The 16,257-nt window shown below is 44.7% G+C and overlaps 1 protein-coding gene and 1 pseudogene across 12 annotated transcripts in view; both read left to right on the forward strand.

The window, feature by feature from the left end:
• The window catches only part of LOC126943010 (zinc finger protein 845), a 223,377-nt gene that overhangs the window by 140,051 nt on the left and 67,069 nt on the right, over positions 1–16,257 (forward strand). For 4 of the 12 annotated variants that reach the window (XM_050771232.1, XM_050771227.1, XM_050771231.1 and 1 more), the window contains one exon: positions 11,110–11,236. The exons of 5 other annotated variants lie outside the window; for them this stretch is intronic. In XM_050771232.1, coding sequence (XP_050627189.1) covers positions 11,110–11,236 — 127 coding nt within the window. Of the gene's footprint in view, positions 1–6,405; positions 6,494–11,109; positions 11,237–16,257 lie in introns of all 12 variants that reach the window. 3 more of the 12 variants (XM_050771234.1, XM_050771233.1, XM_050771253.1) reach the window with 2 other exon arrangements.
• Positions 2,042–2,983, forward strand: LOC126943060 (tropomyosin alpha-3 chain-like; annotated as a pseudogene).

A 16,257-nucleotide genomic window follows, 5' to 3' on the forward strand; every position in this document is an offset into this window, starting at 1 on the left:
TTCTTGATGAATTTGCTTCACAAACTTAGGAGCTAACATCTTTGGAATGCCTGGTCTGCTATAGAAGAACGTCTACCACTTTCTTTTAATATATTTTTCATCTTCTTGGGCACCCCAGGTTCTTTGATTTGGAGTATAACTTGGGTCCTCTTGGAGAGGAGGTTCTGGGAGGAGAGGCATAGCTAAGGCTTCCTCTTTAAAATGTGGCATAATCATTGCTGCCCGCGTTGCAACCTGAACAGGGGTTGCTCCTGGTTTTAATTCTACTACTGGTGCATGATTTACAGCTAACCCAGGTGGGTTGTCCTCAGCCTGTACTCCAGGAATTTCTTTAACTAAGTGAAATAATAATTTTTGTTCTTGCATATGAGGCTGCATTGGTACCTGAAAAGGGGGCTGGGTGCTGTGGCTCACTCCTTAATCCTACCATTTTCAGAGACTGGGGCAGAGGATTGCTTGAGTACAGGAGTTCGAGACCAGCCTGGCAACATAGTGAGACTTTGTCTCGGCCAAAAATAAATAAATAAATAAAATTAACCAGGCATGATGGTGCACACCTGTACTCCCTACTATTCTGGAGGCTGAGGCAGGAGGATCACTTGAGCCCAGGAAGTCCAGGCTACTGTCAGCCGAGATCATGCCACTGCACTCCAGCCTGGTCAACAGAGCGAGACCCTGTCTTAAAAGAATAAAAGGGGTAGGTGAGTTTGAGTTCAGATGAGTGGGTGAATTCATTGGATATGATTACCTGTGACATGTTGACTTCTGTGTATATACTCTAATAACTTAAAACTTGTTTAAATTACACAGCTGAGATTGAGAATTTAAAAATTCCTATCTATAAGACATGTACATCCTATAAATCTTGGCATAGAAGTCAGCTTCTACTTGGAATCCCTATTCAGCCAGAAGGCAGTGACTTATTCAGTTGTGAATTACTCTGTTCCCTTCCCAGAGGGTGGGGTAGGAAGTGGTGCAGTGAAGTGGGAAAAAAAAAAATCAGTTTCTGTTATAACATAATACTTTTAATTAAGTTAATTAATAATTAATATTTTGTTACTGGGCCTGGCTCTGTCACCCAGGATGGAGTGCAGCATGATCTAACTGCAGCCTCGACCTCCTGGACTCAAGCAATCCTCCTACCTCAGCTTCTTGAGTAGCTGGGATCACAGGCATGAGCCACCAAGTCAGGCAAGTTTTGTATTTTTTTTTAATAGAAACGGGTTTCACTATGTTTCCCAGGCTGGTCTCAAAATCCTGAGCTCAGAGGATCTTTCTGCCTTGGCCTTCCAAAATAGTGGGATTACAGAGATAAGCCACCACACCTTGCCTACATAGTACTTTTTACAAGGGACATCAAAATGTGGTGGCTCCAGCCAGTAACCCCAGCACTTTGGGAGACGGAGGTGAGTGGGTCACCTAAGGTGAGGAGTTCAAGACCAGCCTGGCCAACATGGTGAAACCTGGTCTCTACTAAAAGTACAAAGGTTAGCCAGGCGTGGTAGTGTACACCTGTAGTCATAGCTAATGGGGAGGCTGAGGCATGAAAATCACTTAAACCTGGGAGGTAGTGGTTGCAGTGAGCAAAAATCATGCCACTGCACTGTAGCCTGGGTGGGAGAGTGAGTCTCCATCTCACAAAAACAAGCAACAAAAAATAAAATGAAAAACAAAAGGGACATCAAAAGTGCTTTTGTGCTCATGTGTAATAGATTTACTTTATTTTCTTTCCGTTTCCTCTTCATTTCTTTCTTTATTCTTTTTTTTGGGGGGTGGGGGGCAGAATCTTACGCAGTCACCCAGGCTGGAGGGTAGTGGCGTGATCTCAGTTCACTGCAACCTCTGCCTCCTGATTTCAAGCGATTCTTTTGCCTCAAACTCTCAAATATGTGGGACTACAGGCCCGCACCCCCATGCCCAGCTAATTTTTGTACTCTTAGCAGAGATGGGTTTCACCCTGTTGGCCAGGCTGGCCTTGAACTCCTGACCTCAGGTGATCCACCCGCCTTGGCCTCCCAAAAGTGCTGGGATTATAGGCGAAAGCGACCATGCCCAGTGGAGATAAATCTTAGTTTTCAAAATTTCTTTTTTAATGCCTAATCACAGAGAGGAGGCTGCAGTGCTAAGTGGAGGAAGCAGGAACTGGACCGTGAGTAGTAGCTGGGTGGGCACCATGGCTGGGGTCACCACCATGGACACAGTGAAGTGTGAGATCCAGGTTCTGCAGCAGCAGGCAGATGATGCAGAGGAGCGAGCTGAGCACCTCCAGCAAGGAGTTGAGGGAGAAAGGCGGGCCTGGGAACAGGCCGAGGCTGAGGCGGCCTCCTTGAACCATAGGACCCAGCTGGTTGAAGAGGAGCTGCACTGTGCTCAGGAGCGCCTGGCCACTGCCCTGCAAAAGCTGGGAGAAGTGGAAAAAGCTGCTGATGAGAGTGAGAGAGGTATAAAGGTTATTGAAAACCAGGCCTTCAAAGATGAAGAAAAGATGGAACTCCAGGAAATCCAACTCAAAGAAGCTAAGCACATTGCAGAAGAGGCAGAAAGTATGAAGAGGTGACTCGTAAGTCGGTGATCATTGAAGGAGACACGGAAGGCACAGAAGAACAAGCTGAGCTGGCAGAGTCGTGTTGGCGAGAGATGGATGAGCAGATCAGACTGATGGACCAGAACCTGAAGTGTCTTGAGTGTAGCTGAAGAAAAGTACTCTCAAAAAGAAGACAAATGTGAGGAAGAGGTGATGATTCTTACTGATAATCTCAAGGAGGCAGAGACCCGTGCTGAGTTTGCTGAGAGATTGGTAGTCAAACTGGAAAAGACAATTGATGACTTGGAAGATAAAGTGAAATGCAGCAAAGAGGAACACCTCTGTACACCAAGGATGCGGGACCAGACTCTGCTTGACCTAAGTGAGATGTAGAATGCCCCAGTCCCCCGCTGCTGCTGCTCCTCCCTCTGACTCTGACTCCACCTGCGGCCAGCCTGCCCGAAGCTGACTCTTTTTTTTTTTTTGAGACAGAATCTCGCTCTGTTGCCCAGGCTGGAGTGCAATGGCGCGATTTCGGCTCGCTGCAAGCTCTGCCTCCCGAGTTCACGCCATTCTCCTGCCTCAGCTTCCCGAGTAGCTGGGGCTACAGGTGTCCGCCACCACACATGGCTAATTTTTTTGTCTTTTTTAGTAGAGACGGGATTTCACTGTGTTAGCCAAGATAGTCTCGATCTCCTGACCTCGTGATCCGCCCGCCTCGGCCTCCCGAAGTGCTGGGATTACAGGCATGAGCCACTACACCCAGTGTGAAGCTGACTCTTAACTGAGGGCTGGTCTTTAACTGGAAGGCTGCTTTCTCTTTTTGCCACCCCCTCCTCCCCTGCCTCTTTTTCACCAAACTGTCTCTGCCTCTCCCTGGAGATTCCAGCTGGGCTAGAGACTTGAGAACTTTTAAAACAACATTTAAGGGAATGTGAGCATAATGCATAATGTCTTCAAAATGCATGTTGTGATGTAAAAATAATAATCACTTCTGAAAGATGCCTTTGTCACATACTATAATCAGCTCACATCATTTTTTTTCTGTACAAGTATATTTTCCAGTTATTTTCCTGTTGACCCGAGAATTTGTTAGATTTTTTAGAAAACAATTTCAAAATAGTTTCTGTTTGAAACTAGTTGCGTCTGGTTCATGTCAAGGTCTGCATGCTTTCTAGTCTTTATTATTTGTTGGAAAACTTTGGTACCTAATACAGAAGATTGATTGTGTCAGTGTGTACCTGGTAAAGATATCAGTGACCTTTTACCTTAACATCAAAATGTAGTTTAACCAGTTAGGCTATTTTTTAGTTTTCTTTTCTTCTGTCATCTGTGAAAATATGGAGCTGTGAGCTATTAAGTGCATGCTTCCCTCAAGGCCCTCTGGTCCCTTCTGGACTAATGTTGAAATATGGGATGGATTGGCATGAAACTGTTGCGGTGGCCACACCCAACACCAGGCTATCGGGGCTATGAAGTCCGGTGGAGTCAAAGGAATGAGAAAAGACAAGTTAAGGATGCATAAGGTGGGTCCAGGGGGCCAATGCTAGTATGGAGGCTACAAAAGACCCGAACTCTGGAAGCCCACACTATTTATTGGTGGTCAAAGAAGCAGGTGGTGAGGCCATGGGGGTTGAAAGGAAGTGGTGCATCCAGCACATGATCTATAGGTGTGTGGTTTAGCATTTATATGGAACATGTTCTGCTACTTGAGATCATGGGGAACATGTTATTCTAGTTTAAGATACAACCGTTTTATGAGCCTGGAAGTGCTAGAAGCAAGGAACCAGCAAGTCTAGGCACATTCCAGAGGCCATGAGAGATTTTATTTCCTGAGCCCTGGATTCCATCCAAGCCATGAGGTGTTTGTGGGGGAAAGAATGAGAGATCAGACTGTGGCTGTGTCTATATAGAAAGAAGAACACATAAGAAACTCCATTTTATTCTGTACTAAGAAAAATTCTTCTGCCTTGAGATGCTGTTAATCTGTAACCCTAGCCCCAACCCTGTGCTTGCAGAAACATATGCTGTGTTGACTAAAGGTTTAACAGATTTAGGGCTGTGCGGGATGTGCTTTGTTAAAAATGTGTTTGCAGGCAGTATGCTTGGTAAAAGTCATCGCCATTCTCCAGTCTCAAATACCCAGGGACACAGTGCACTGTGGAAGGCTGCAGGGACCTCTGCCCAAGAAAGCCTGGGTATTGTCCAAGGTTTCTCCCTACTGAGGTAGCCTGATATATGGCCTCATGGGAAGGGAAAGAGCTGACCATCCCCCAGCCCAACACCCGTAAAGGGTCTTTGCTGAGGAGGATTAGTGAAAGAGGAAGGCCTATTTGCAGTTGAGATACCCCAAAAATAAAATCAAATAAATTTTTTAAAAATGCAAAAGAATGGAAGAAACAGAGGTGTAGACTCAGACAGAGACAATCTTTGGGGCCTTTCTCTGTATTAGGATATCACAGCTAAATCTAAACCAGGTCATGTCCGTCCCTGGCAGGGAACCCTCCACCAGCTTCCTGTGTTCCCCAGGACAAAAGCCCAACTCCTCACTGTGGCTCCACAGCCCTGTGTCCAGGGCCCCTGCCAGTGTCCAGCCTCCTCCTGGGAGCTTGCCCTCCTCTCCTGATTCCCTCTGCTGCAGTCACATTTGCTTTTCTGTTTTCCCAGATATCAAAACCCTTCCTGTCTCAGGTCATTGTCCCTGCTCTTACCCTATGTCCCTAAATGATCACAGCACTGTCCCTTTTCTCCTCCTTCAGGTCTAGGCTCAGAGCTGTCTCTCATGCCCTCCCACCACTATCTGAAGTTCCCTCTGCCCTTCATTCTCTATCACGTTACTTAACGTTTTATTACCTCTGCATCAATCACATCAGAAATGCTTGCTTTTTTTTTTTTAAGATAGTCTCTATTACCCAGGCTGTGAGTGCAGTCTCATGATCTTGGCTCACTGCAACCTCCATTTCCTGGGTTCGAGTGATTCTTGTGCCTCAGCATCCCAAGTAGCTGAGATTACAAGTGTGTGCCAGCACACCCAGCTAATTATTGTATTTGTATTTTATTTTATTTTTGAGTCTCACACTGTCACTCAGGCTGAAGTGCAGTGGCATGATCTTAGCTCGGTGCAACTGCCACCTCCTGGGTTCAAGCAATTCTCTTACCTCTGCCTCTTGAGTAGCTGGGATTACAGACACCCACAAAGCCCAGTTACTTTTTAAATTTTTTGTAGGGAAGGGGTTTCACCGTGTTGACCAGGCTGGTCTCGAACTTCTGACCTCGAGTAATCCACCCTTCTCGGCCTTCCAGACTGCTAGTACTACAGACATGAGCCACTGTGCCTGGCTCAGTTTTTCTATTTTTAGTAGAGACAGGGTATCATCGTGTTGGCCAGGCTGGTCTCAAACTCCTGAGCTGAAGAGATTCTCACACCTCAGCCTTCTAAGTAGCTGGGACCACAGACACACAGATGTGCACAACCATGCCTGGCTAAGTTTTTGTGTTTTTGGTAGAAATGGGGTTTCACCATGTTGCCCAGGCTGCTCTCAAACTCCTGAGCTCAAGAGATCTACGTGCCTTGGCCTCCTAGAGTGCTGGGATGACAGGCATGAGCCACCACACCCAGCCTCTGCATGGGGTTTGGTCAGGGCTGGGTCTGTACCCTGAAGAGGAGCTCATTCCAGCCCAGGTTCCCACTGCTGCAGTGTGTATGTGGGCTCCTCCACGAGAGAAGTGGGAGTTTTCCTGTTAGAGTTTATCATCCCTGGTGAAGTGGGCGGTAGAGGGGACCATATTTCCCAGGGTGAGGTCTCCTTTGTATGTTTCATTGTGTTACAGGGAGGGGGTGTGTGGATATGAGCAATAAACAACATATTTCTAACTTTCAGGATTGACTGCTAAAGAATCTTCGTATGTGAGGAAGAAACCCAGAAGAGGAAGAGGAAAGCTCAGGAGTCAGGGATGGCTCTTCCTCAGGTGAGATGACATTTTCAGTGGATTTTTGTGTCTCCTTCCTATCAGAAATGCTGGGACCACCTCTGGATGCACTGTCAGCTCTCTGTAGACCAGGATTAGAGCAACTGCCAATGGAAGTCTATCGGGAACCTGGCACCCGATATTTCAGTGTGGGTTCTTTTCTATTTTCCTTAAGTGTTGGCCAGTCTGAGAAATAAAGAGAAAGAGTACAAAGAGAGAAATTTGAAAGCTGTGCATCTGGGGGAGACATCACATGTCGGCAGGTTCCGTGATGCCCCCCAAGCTGCAAAACCAAGTTTTTATTAGTGATTTTCAAAGGGGAGGGAGTATACGAATAGGATGTGGGTCACAGAGATCACGTGCTTCACAAGGTAATAAAATGTTACAAGGCAACTGAGGCAGAACAAGATCACAGGACCAGGGTGAAATTAAAATTGCTATTGAAGTTTCAGGCCCGCATTGTCATTGATAACGTCTTATCAGGAGACAGGGTTTGAGAGCAGACAACCAGTTTCACTAAAAATTTACTAGGCGGGAATTTCCTTGTCCTAATAGGCCTGGGAACGCTACAGGAGACTGGGGCTTATTTCATCCCTTATGTGCAACCGTAAAAGACAGACATTCCTGCGGCGGCCCTTTTAGAGGTCTACCCCTAGGAACGCATTCTCCTTCTCAGAGCTGTTCCTCGCTAAGAAAAAGAATTCAGCGATATTTCTCCTATTTGCTTTTGAAAGAAGAGAAATATGGCTTTGTTCTGCCCGGCTCTCAGGCAGTCAGACCTAATGGTTATCTCCCTTGCTCCCTGAACATCCTTGTTATCCTGTTTTCTTTTCAAGGTGCCCAGATTTCATATTGTTTAAACACACAGGTTTTACGAACAATTTGTGTAGTTAACACAATCATCACAGGGTCCTAAGGTGACATACATCCTCAGTTTATTAAGACAATGGGATTAAGAGATTAAAGACAGGCATAGGAAATCTCAAGAGTATTGATTGGAGAAGTCTATCAATAAATGTCCATGAAATCGTCACAGTTTATGTTCAGAGATTGCAGCAAAGACAGGCGTAAGAAATTACAAAAGCATTAATTTGGGGAACTAATAAATGTTCATGAAATCTTCACAATTTATGTTCTTCTGCCATGGCTTCAGCCAGTCCCTCTGTTCAGGGTCCCTGACTTCCCGCAACAGAAGTCATGTATTAATATGCACACAGTACGTGGTAAATTCTAGAAAAGGCGACCAATATAGAGAAATGTTTCTGCCTGATTTTATACTACGTTTTTAGGTAATTCAGTGAGTTACTGTGTTTCTGACTCCAAAAATCTTGCTAATTAGAATGGAAAGTTATTACACAGACATGAACGATAGAAGATGTTTTATTCCATCATTATTTTAAGAATATGAAATCAACCTCAATAATAGCAGGAGATTCATTAAGCCATTTTTAGCACATTAGGCTCATGGAGACTGTGGTGTTTGTTATTGGGGAGAGACTTGTGAAACAGGTGTTTTCATTAAAAATGATTATAATTATTATAATATTATTTTACTTTAAATAAAGTATTGTTCTGTCACCCAGGCTGAAGTGCAGTGACATGATCTTGGCTCATGGCAACCTCCACCTTCTGGGTTGAAGTATTCTCCTGCCTCAGCCTCCCGAGTAGCTGGGATTATAGGCACGCATCACCATGCCCAGCTAATTTTGTTGTATTTTTATTAGTGACAGGTATCACCATGTTGGCCAGGCTGGTCTCAAACTACTGACCTCAGGTGATCTGCCCACCTCACCCTCCTCGAGGGCTGGGTTTACAGGTGCAAGCCACTGTGCCCAGCCCCAATGATTATTATTAAATGTATATTTTTATATTTAAACATCACATAATGAATATATTTGTTTTGTGATAAAACTCCAAGCAAAGCTGCAGCTTAGACCCTTGGCCATAAGGTATCTCCTTTCCCTGTCACATCCTCCACCCTCTTTCCAAACTCACTGGGGAGCTAGTTGTCAGAGCAAGTCTCATACATGTGTATTTCAGCATCATTATGAGACTTTAGAGAAAAGTCTGAGGTAAATTTAAAAACAAATAACTTTTTTACAAAAATTAGCTGGGTAGGCCGGGCACGGTGGCTCGAGCCTGTAATCCCAGCACTTTGGGAGGCCGAGACGGGCGGATCACGAGGTCAGGAGATCGAGACCATCCTGGCTAACATGGTGAAACCCCGTCTCTACTAAAAAATACAAAAAACTAGCCGGGCGAGGTGGCGGGCGCCTGTAGTCCCAGCTACTCGGGAGGCTGAGGCAGGAGAATGGCGTGAACCCGGGAGGCGGAGCTTGCAGTGAGCTGAGATCCGGCCATTGCACTCCAGCCTGGGCGACAGAGCGAGACTCTGTCTCAAACAAACAAACAAACAAACAAAAAAATTAGCTGGGTGTGGTGGCACGTGCCTATAATCCCAGCTACTCAGGAAGCTGAGGCAGGAGAATCGCTTGAACCTTGGAGGCGGACATTGTCATGAGCTGAGATTGTGCCACTGCACTCCAACCTAGGCACAGAGCAAGACTCCGTCTCAAAAAAAAAAATTATATTTGTGTTTTCACTTTAGGTTTGGGGCTACATGTGAAGGTTTGTTACACAGGTAAACTAGTGTCATCGGGATTTGTTGTACAGATTATTTCATCACTCTGGTGTTAAGCCCCATACTCAATAGCTATTTTAAATTTATTTACTTTTTTGAGACTGAGTTTTGCTCTTGTTGCCCAGGCTGGAGTATAATGGCATGATCTCAGCTCACTGCAACCTCCTCCTGCTGGGTTCAAGTGATTCCTCTGCCTCAGCCTCCTGAGTAGCTGAAATTACAGGGGCCTGCTATCATGCCTGGCTAATTTTTATATTTTTAGTAGAGACAGGGTTTCACCATGTTGGCCAGGCTGATCTTGAACTCCTGACTCATGATCCACCTGCCTCGGCCTCCCAAAGTGGTGGGATTACAGGCATGAGCCACCTTGTCCGGCCCCCAGTAGTTATTTTTTCTGCTCCTCTCCTTCCACCCTCCATCCTCAAGTAGACCACAGTGTCTGTTTTCTTCTTTATGTTCCAGTAAATATTTTACTTTGATATTTGATGCTGCTAATTGTGAAAATTTACATGTTCTCACGTTAGTAAATGTGGCTAGCTTGCTGTTTGCCATCTGCATTGGAAATTAGCTGAATGACAAGTGGGTGGGTCCTTTGCAATTTTTCTCTGTATAAGGAGTGCGATAGGGGCTGCCTCTGTGCACGCCTGCATTCCTACAGATATCTGAACACTCCTCCAGGTCAGGCAGTTGAAAGCGTGATTGCTTCCTCTAAGATGGGGCATTTCCTGTTTTCTTAGATCTGACAAGATTTTCCCTCCCCCAACTGCCAATGTATCCTTTTCCAGCAAGATGGGATTCTTCTTCAGTTCAACATAACTTGCTACTTTTTATATTTTTAAAGTCTTTATATATATATACACCCACACACAATATACACACACACATATACATATACATACACACACACACAAATGTATATATTTTGAACAACTTTTCCATTTTGAAAATCTGGGGAAAATGACAACCCTTTATATTAACATGTAGTTTTATGTGAGTCTGTGTAGGTTTCATTATTTTGTTGACGTATATATGTATAATGGATTTTCATACTTTGAGTAATCTAGTTTTCATGTATTTTCTTTTATTTTGAGACTGGGTCTAACTGTGTTGCCCAGGCTGGAGCACAGTGGGATGATCTCAGCTCACTGCAAGCTCCACCCTCAGGCTCAAGCCATCCTCCTACCTCAGGCTCCCAAGTAGCAGGAACCACAGGTGGCTGCCACCATGCCTGGCTAATTTTTTTTTTTTTGAGATGGAGTCTCCGTTGTCCAGGCTGGAGTGCAGTTGCATGATTTCAAATCATTGCAACCTCTGGCTCATGGGATCAAGCAGTTCTCCTGTGTCAGCCTCCCGGGTGACTGGGATTAACAGGCATGTGCCACCGTGCTCAGCCAGATTTTAGTTTCTGATGTTTCACTCTGGACGTTGTCATCTCTGAAGACATCACTCATACTCTGTCTCATCTAGATACTGAATGTCACTTGGTGTGTCAATAAAAGTTTCTGGGCCAGGCACGGTGGATCACGCCTGTAATTCCAGCACTTTGAGAGGCTGAGTCAGAGAGATAACAAGGTTGGGAGTTTGAGACCAACCTAGCCAATATGGTGAAAGCCCGTTTCTGCTAAAAATACAAAAATTAACTGGTCATGGTGGTGCATGCCTGTAATTTCAACTACTCAGGAGGCTAAGGCAGGAGAATCGCTTGATCCTGGAAGGTGGAGGTTGCAGTGAGCAGAAACTGCACCTTTGCACTCCAGCCTGGGCAACAGAGCTAGACGCCATCTCAAAAAAAAAAAAAAAAAAGTTTAGTAAAACACAACTGGCAAGACAAAATGTGGTGAGAAATCCCTCACTCAGATTTGCTAGAACATTCACTGCATTTCAATCCACACTTTCCCTTCTCTCCTCTTCTCATTTTCTGTAAAGATAAGAACTCCTCCCATAACTATTTCCTTAAAATGTGTTTTCATTTCAGGTTTTACTGACGTTCAAGGATGTGGCCATAGAATTCTCTCAGGAGGAGTGGAAATGCCTGGACCCTGCTCAGAGGACTCTATACAGAGACGTGATGTTGGAGAATTATAGGAACCTGGTTTCCCTGGGTGAGGATAACTTCCCTGCTGGGGATGTGCCCTTTGCGTATCTTTGTATTTTCTTTCTTTCTTTTTTTTTTTTTTTTTTTTTTTTTTTGAGACGGAGTCTTGCTCTGTTGCCCAGGTTAGAGTGCCATGGCACAATCTTGGCTCGCTGCAAGCTCTGCCTTTCGGGTTCATGTGGTTCTCCTGCCTCAGCCTCCCAAGTAGCTGGGACTACAGGCGCCCACCAACATGCCCGGCTAATTTTTTGTATTATTTTTTAGTAGAGACAGGGTTTCACCGTGTTAACCAGGATGGTCTCAAATTTGAATTCCTGATGTCGTGATCACACACCTCGGCCTCCCAAAGTGCTGGGATTACAGGTGTGAGCCACTGTGCCTGGCCCATATTTTCTCTTTTTCTTAGATACAGTGTCTCTCTCTGTCACCCAGTGTGGAGTGCGATGGTGTGATCATGGCTCACTGCAATCTTGAATTCCTTGGCTCTAGTGATTGTCCCACCTCAGCCTCCCCCAGTAGCTGGTACAGGTGCATGCCACCATGTCAGGCAACTTTTTTAGTTTGTTTTTTTTCCAGACAGGGTCCTGCTGTGTTGTTGAAATTCGTGAAGAGATCCTCCTCAGTCTCCCGAGTAGCTGGGATTACAGGCGCCAACCCCCATACCTAATCATTGGCTTTTATTTTTGAAATGTTTGCATATGTGCAGCCGGGCCTGGTGGCTCACGCCTGTAATCCCAGCACTTTGGGAAGCCAAACTGGGTGGATCACGATGTCAGGAGATCAAGACCAGCCTGGGCAACATGGTGAAACCCTGTCTCTTCTAAAAACACAAAAATCAGCTGGATGTGGTGGCATGTGCCTGTAATCCCAGCTACTTGAGAGGCTGAGGCAACAAAATCACACGAACCCGGGAGTCAGAGGTTGCGTTGAGCCAAGATCACCACTGCACTCCAGCCGGGCGACGGAGCGAGACTCCGTCTCAAAAAAAAAAAAAAAAAAAATTGCATGTGTGTGTCCTTAAGGCTGAGTCTATAAGTCTCTTGTAGACAACATGTAGTTGGTTCCTGTTGATTCAGCCAGTTTTTGCCTTCTGAATGCAGAGTTAAATACTTACAGTTCAAGTATTACTGATGGAGAAGAGCTTTCCTATGTGAATTTGTTACATATTGTCTGTATTTCTTGTAGTTTTTTTTTTGTTCTTCATTTCTCATTTCCTAATTTTTGGGTTTAATTCCATTTTTGTGTAGACATGCTTTCACTCCCTTCCTATTTACTTTTTTTCTTTCTTGTTTATGCTGGAATCTCACTCTGTTGCCAAGGCTACAGTGCAGTGGTACGATCTTGGCTCACCACAGTGAGCTCCGTCTCTCAGGCTCAAATGATTCTTGTGCCCCAGTGGCTCATGCCTCTAATCCCAGCACTTTGGGAGGCCAAGGCAGGCAAATCACCTGAGGTCAGGAGTTCAAAACCAGCCTGGCTAACATGGCGAAACTCTGTCTCTACTAAAAATACAAAAATTAGCTGGACACCATGGTGGGCACGTGTAATCCTGCTGCTCAAGAGTCTAACCCAGGAGAGTTGCTTGAACCCAGGAGGTGGAAGTTGCAGTGAGCCAACATTACGCCACTGCACTCCAGCCTGGGTGACAGCACGAGACTCTGTCTCAAAAAAAAAAAAAAAAAAAAAAATCATAACCTGCAAAAGCTATTCTTTATCCACTAGAACTCTTTATCTATGTCAGAATTATTTCTGTGTGTGTTGCATTTTCATTAACATATATGTACAGTGTTTTTTCATGCTTTTTTCTTCTAAATCACAGAAAAAAGTTGAATTATGGAGAAAAGGTACACTTATACCAGTTTCTGTATCTGTCCTTTTATTTGCCTATTCATGTATTTATTCATTTGTTGATGAGATGAAGTTTTGTTCTTGTCGCCCGTGCTGGAGTACAATGGCACAGTCTCGGGACACTCCAACCTCCAACTTGTGGGTTCAAGCGATTCTCCTGCCTCAGTGTCCCAAGTAGCTGGGATTACAGGCATGTGCCACCACGCCTGGCTAATTTTGTATTTTAATAGACACAGGGTTTCTCCTTTTTGGTCATGCTGGTCTTGAACCCCCATCCTCAAGTGATCCCTCAACCTTGGCCTCCTAAACTGCTGGGATTACAGATGTGAACCACCACATCCAGCCTGTCTGTCATTTTATTTACCTTTACTGGAGAACTTTATATATGTTTGTGGGTTGGAGTTACTCTTTAGAGTTTTTTCATTTCTTTCTTTTTTTTATTCTTAAGACAGAGTCTCAGTCTGTCACCCAGGCTGCAGTGTGGTGGTGCGATCTTGGCTAACTGCAACATCTGCCTCCCAGGTTCAAGTGATTCTTCTCCTTCAGTCTCCCAAGTAGCTGGGACTACAGGCACATGCCACCACACCTGGCTAATTTTTTCTTTTTTCTTTTTTTTCGGTAGAAACAAGGATTCACCCTGTTAGCCACGATGGTCTTGATCTCCATACCTCATGATCCTCCTGCCTCAGCCTCCCATAGTGCTGGAATTACAGGCATGAACCACCATGCCTGGCCAGCCTCGAAATTTTTAAAACACGTTATTGCTATAGATGGCTTCAAGTATTGCAAGATTTATAGAACAGGCTCTAAACTTCCTTTGTTTAATCAGATTTGTCAGCCTTTGGTGATGTTGATGATGAGATGCTCCTGTTCCTGACTCAATCATTTCACTGACAGAAATAGCTTAGACTGGCCAGCCAAGGTGGCTCACACCTCTAATCCCAGTAGTTTGGGATGCCAAGGTGGGTGGATCACTTGAAGTCAGGAGTTTGAGACCAGTCTGGCCAACATGGTGAAACCTCAAATCTACTAAATACAAGAAATTGGCCAGGCGTGGTGGCTCAAGCCTGTAATTCCAGCACTTTGGGAGGCTGAGAGGGGCAGATCACCTGAGTTCAGGAGTTCAAGGCCAGCCTGGCCAACATGGTGAAACCCCGTCTCTACTAAAAATACAAAAATTAGCCAGGCGTGGTGGCACATGGCTGTTATCCCAAGTACTTGAGAGGCTGAGGCAGGAGAATCACTTGAACCGGGGAGGTGGAGGTTGTAGTGAGCCAAGATTGCCCCACTGCACTCCAGTCCAGGCGACAATGTAAGACTCTGTGCTAAGGCAAGAGAATCTCTTGAGGCAAGAGAATCGTGCCACTACACTCCAGCCTGGGTGACAGAGTGTGACTCGGTCCCAAAAACAAACAGCAAAAGAGATAGCTTGAACTGGGAGGCTTCAGACATAGAAAATTATTTCTCATGAATTTGGAAAGGGGGAAATCCAAGAGCAAGGTGCCAGTCAAATTGTTCCTGGTGAGAGCCTTCTTCGTGGTTTAGCCCAGCCATCTTCCTGCCGTGTCCTGACATGGGGGAAAGACGAACAGGAAATGGGCTCCTTAATATCTCTTTTTATGAAAGCGCAAGACCTGTTCACCAGTATTCAACACCCATGACCAAATTCTCTCAAAGGCCCCATCTGCAGAACATCCTATTGGAGAATAAGAACTCTGAACACGGCTTTTTGACAATAGGAACATTCAGACCAGGGAGCCTGCATCATATTTTTTATGTTTTTATTGTGCAATTTGATTTATACAACGTTTTCTCTGATCTCAGTTTAAAAATTTTCCCAGTACACATTCTACGTTTTATAATTTGTGCATAGTGAACTAGATAATTAAGGCCAACAATGCATACATATATAGAATTGCTGTATTGCCTGGCTGTTTTATAAATGTAGTTGTGACATCATAATTGCACCCTCTGACACTATTAGTCAATTATTTATTTATTTATTTATTTTGAGATGAAGTCTCACCCTCTCACTCAGGCTGGAGTGCCATGGTGCAATCTCGGCTCACTGCAACCTCCACCTCCTGGGTTAAAACGATTCTCCTGCCTCAGCCTTCCAAGTAGCTGAGATTACAGGCACCTGCCACCATACCCAGCAAATTTTTTTGTATTTTTAGTAGAGTTGGGATTTCACCATGTTGGCCAAGCTACTCTTGAACTCCTGACCTCATAATCCTCTCGCCTCAGCCTCCCAAAGTGCTGGGATTATAGACCTGAGCCACCATGCCCGGCCGTTAGTCAATTCTTATTCCTTATAATGTTGTGTACTTTTTGACATCATAAATCAGAAGATAGTGATCTTAACATGTATTTCCATTCTTATGTTGTGTGCTGGTGGTAAGTAGAAGTTTGGCGTTTTTTTAAACAGCGAATTGTTTAGAATTTTGCAGGTTGTATAAATGTACTTATTATTTGCTTGCTGGTTTTATGGGTTACAATGTTTTACTAATTAATTTTTATATCTGTACATAAGGCTTTTCAGCATGTGGTATGCACAGTCCACTAGTTAATGTCACAAAGTGCCACCAGATGCTGTGGCTCACACATGCCATCCCAGGACTTTGGGAGGCTAAGGCGAGTGGATCACTTGAGGTGAAAAGTTTGAGACCAGCCTGGCCAGATGTTGAAACCCTATCTCTACTGAAAATACAAAAATTAGCCAAGCATGGTGGTGTGTGCCTGTAATCCCAAGTACATAGGAGGCTGAGGCAGGAGAATGGCTTGAACTCAAAAGGCGGAGGTTGCAGTGAGCCGAGATTGGGCCATTGAATTCCAACTGGTTATGACAGAGTGAAACTTCATCTCAAAAATATAAAAATAAAGAATTTTTTAAAAAATGTCATAACGTGCCTTTTCTGCAAGGACATAGGTAATTTCATGACAGTTATTCAGAAAAACATTGTATTAACTTTTGTTTTGTTTTGTTTTTTGAGATGGAGTCTCGCTTTGTCGCCCAGGCTGAAGTGCAGTGGTGCAATCTCGGCTCACTGCTACCTCTGCGTCTTGGGTTCAAATAATTCTTGTGCCTCAGCCTCCCGAGTAGGTGGGACTGCAGATGTGGGCCACCACGCCTGGCTAAATTTTGTAATCTTTTCTTATCTTCTCAGTGCTATGATTGTT

Source organism: Macaca thibetana, chromosome 19 (assembly GCF_024542745.1).
Source record: "Macaca thibetana thibetana isolate TM-01 chromosome 19, ASM2454274v1, whole genome shotgun sequence".
NCBI classification, from domain to species: Eukaryota; Metazoa; Chordata; class Mammalia; order Primates; family Cercopithecidae; genus Macaca; species Macaca thibetana.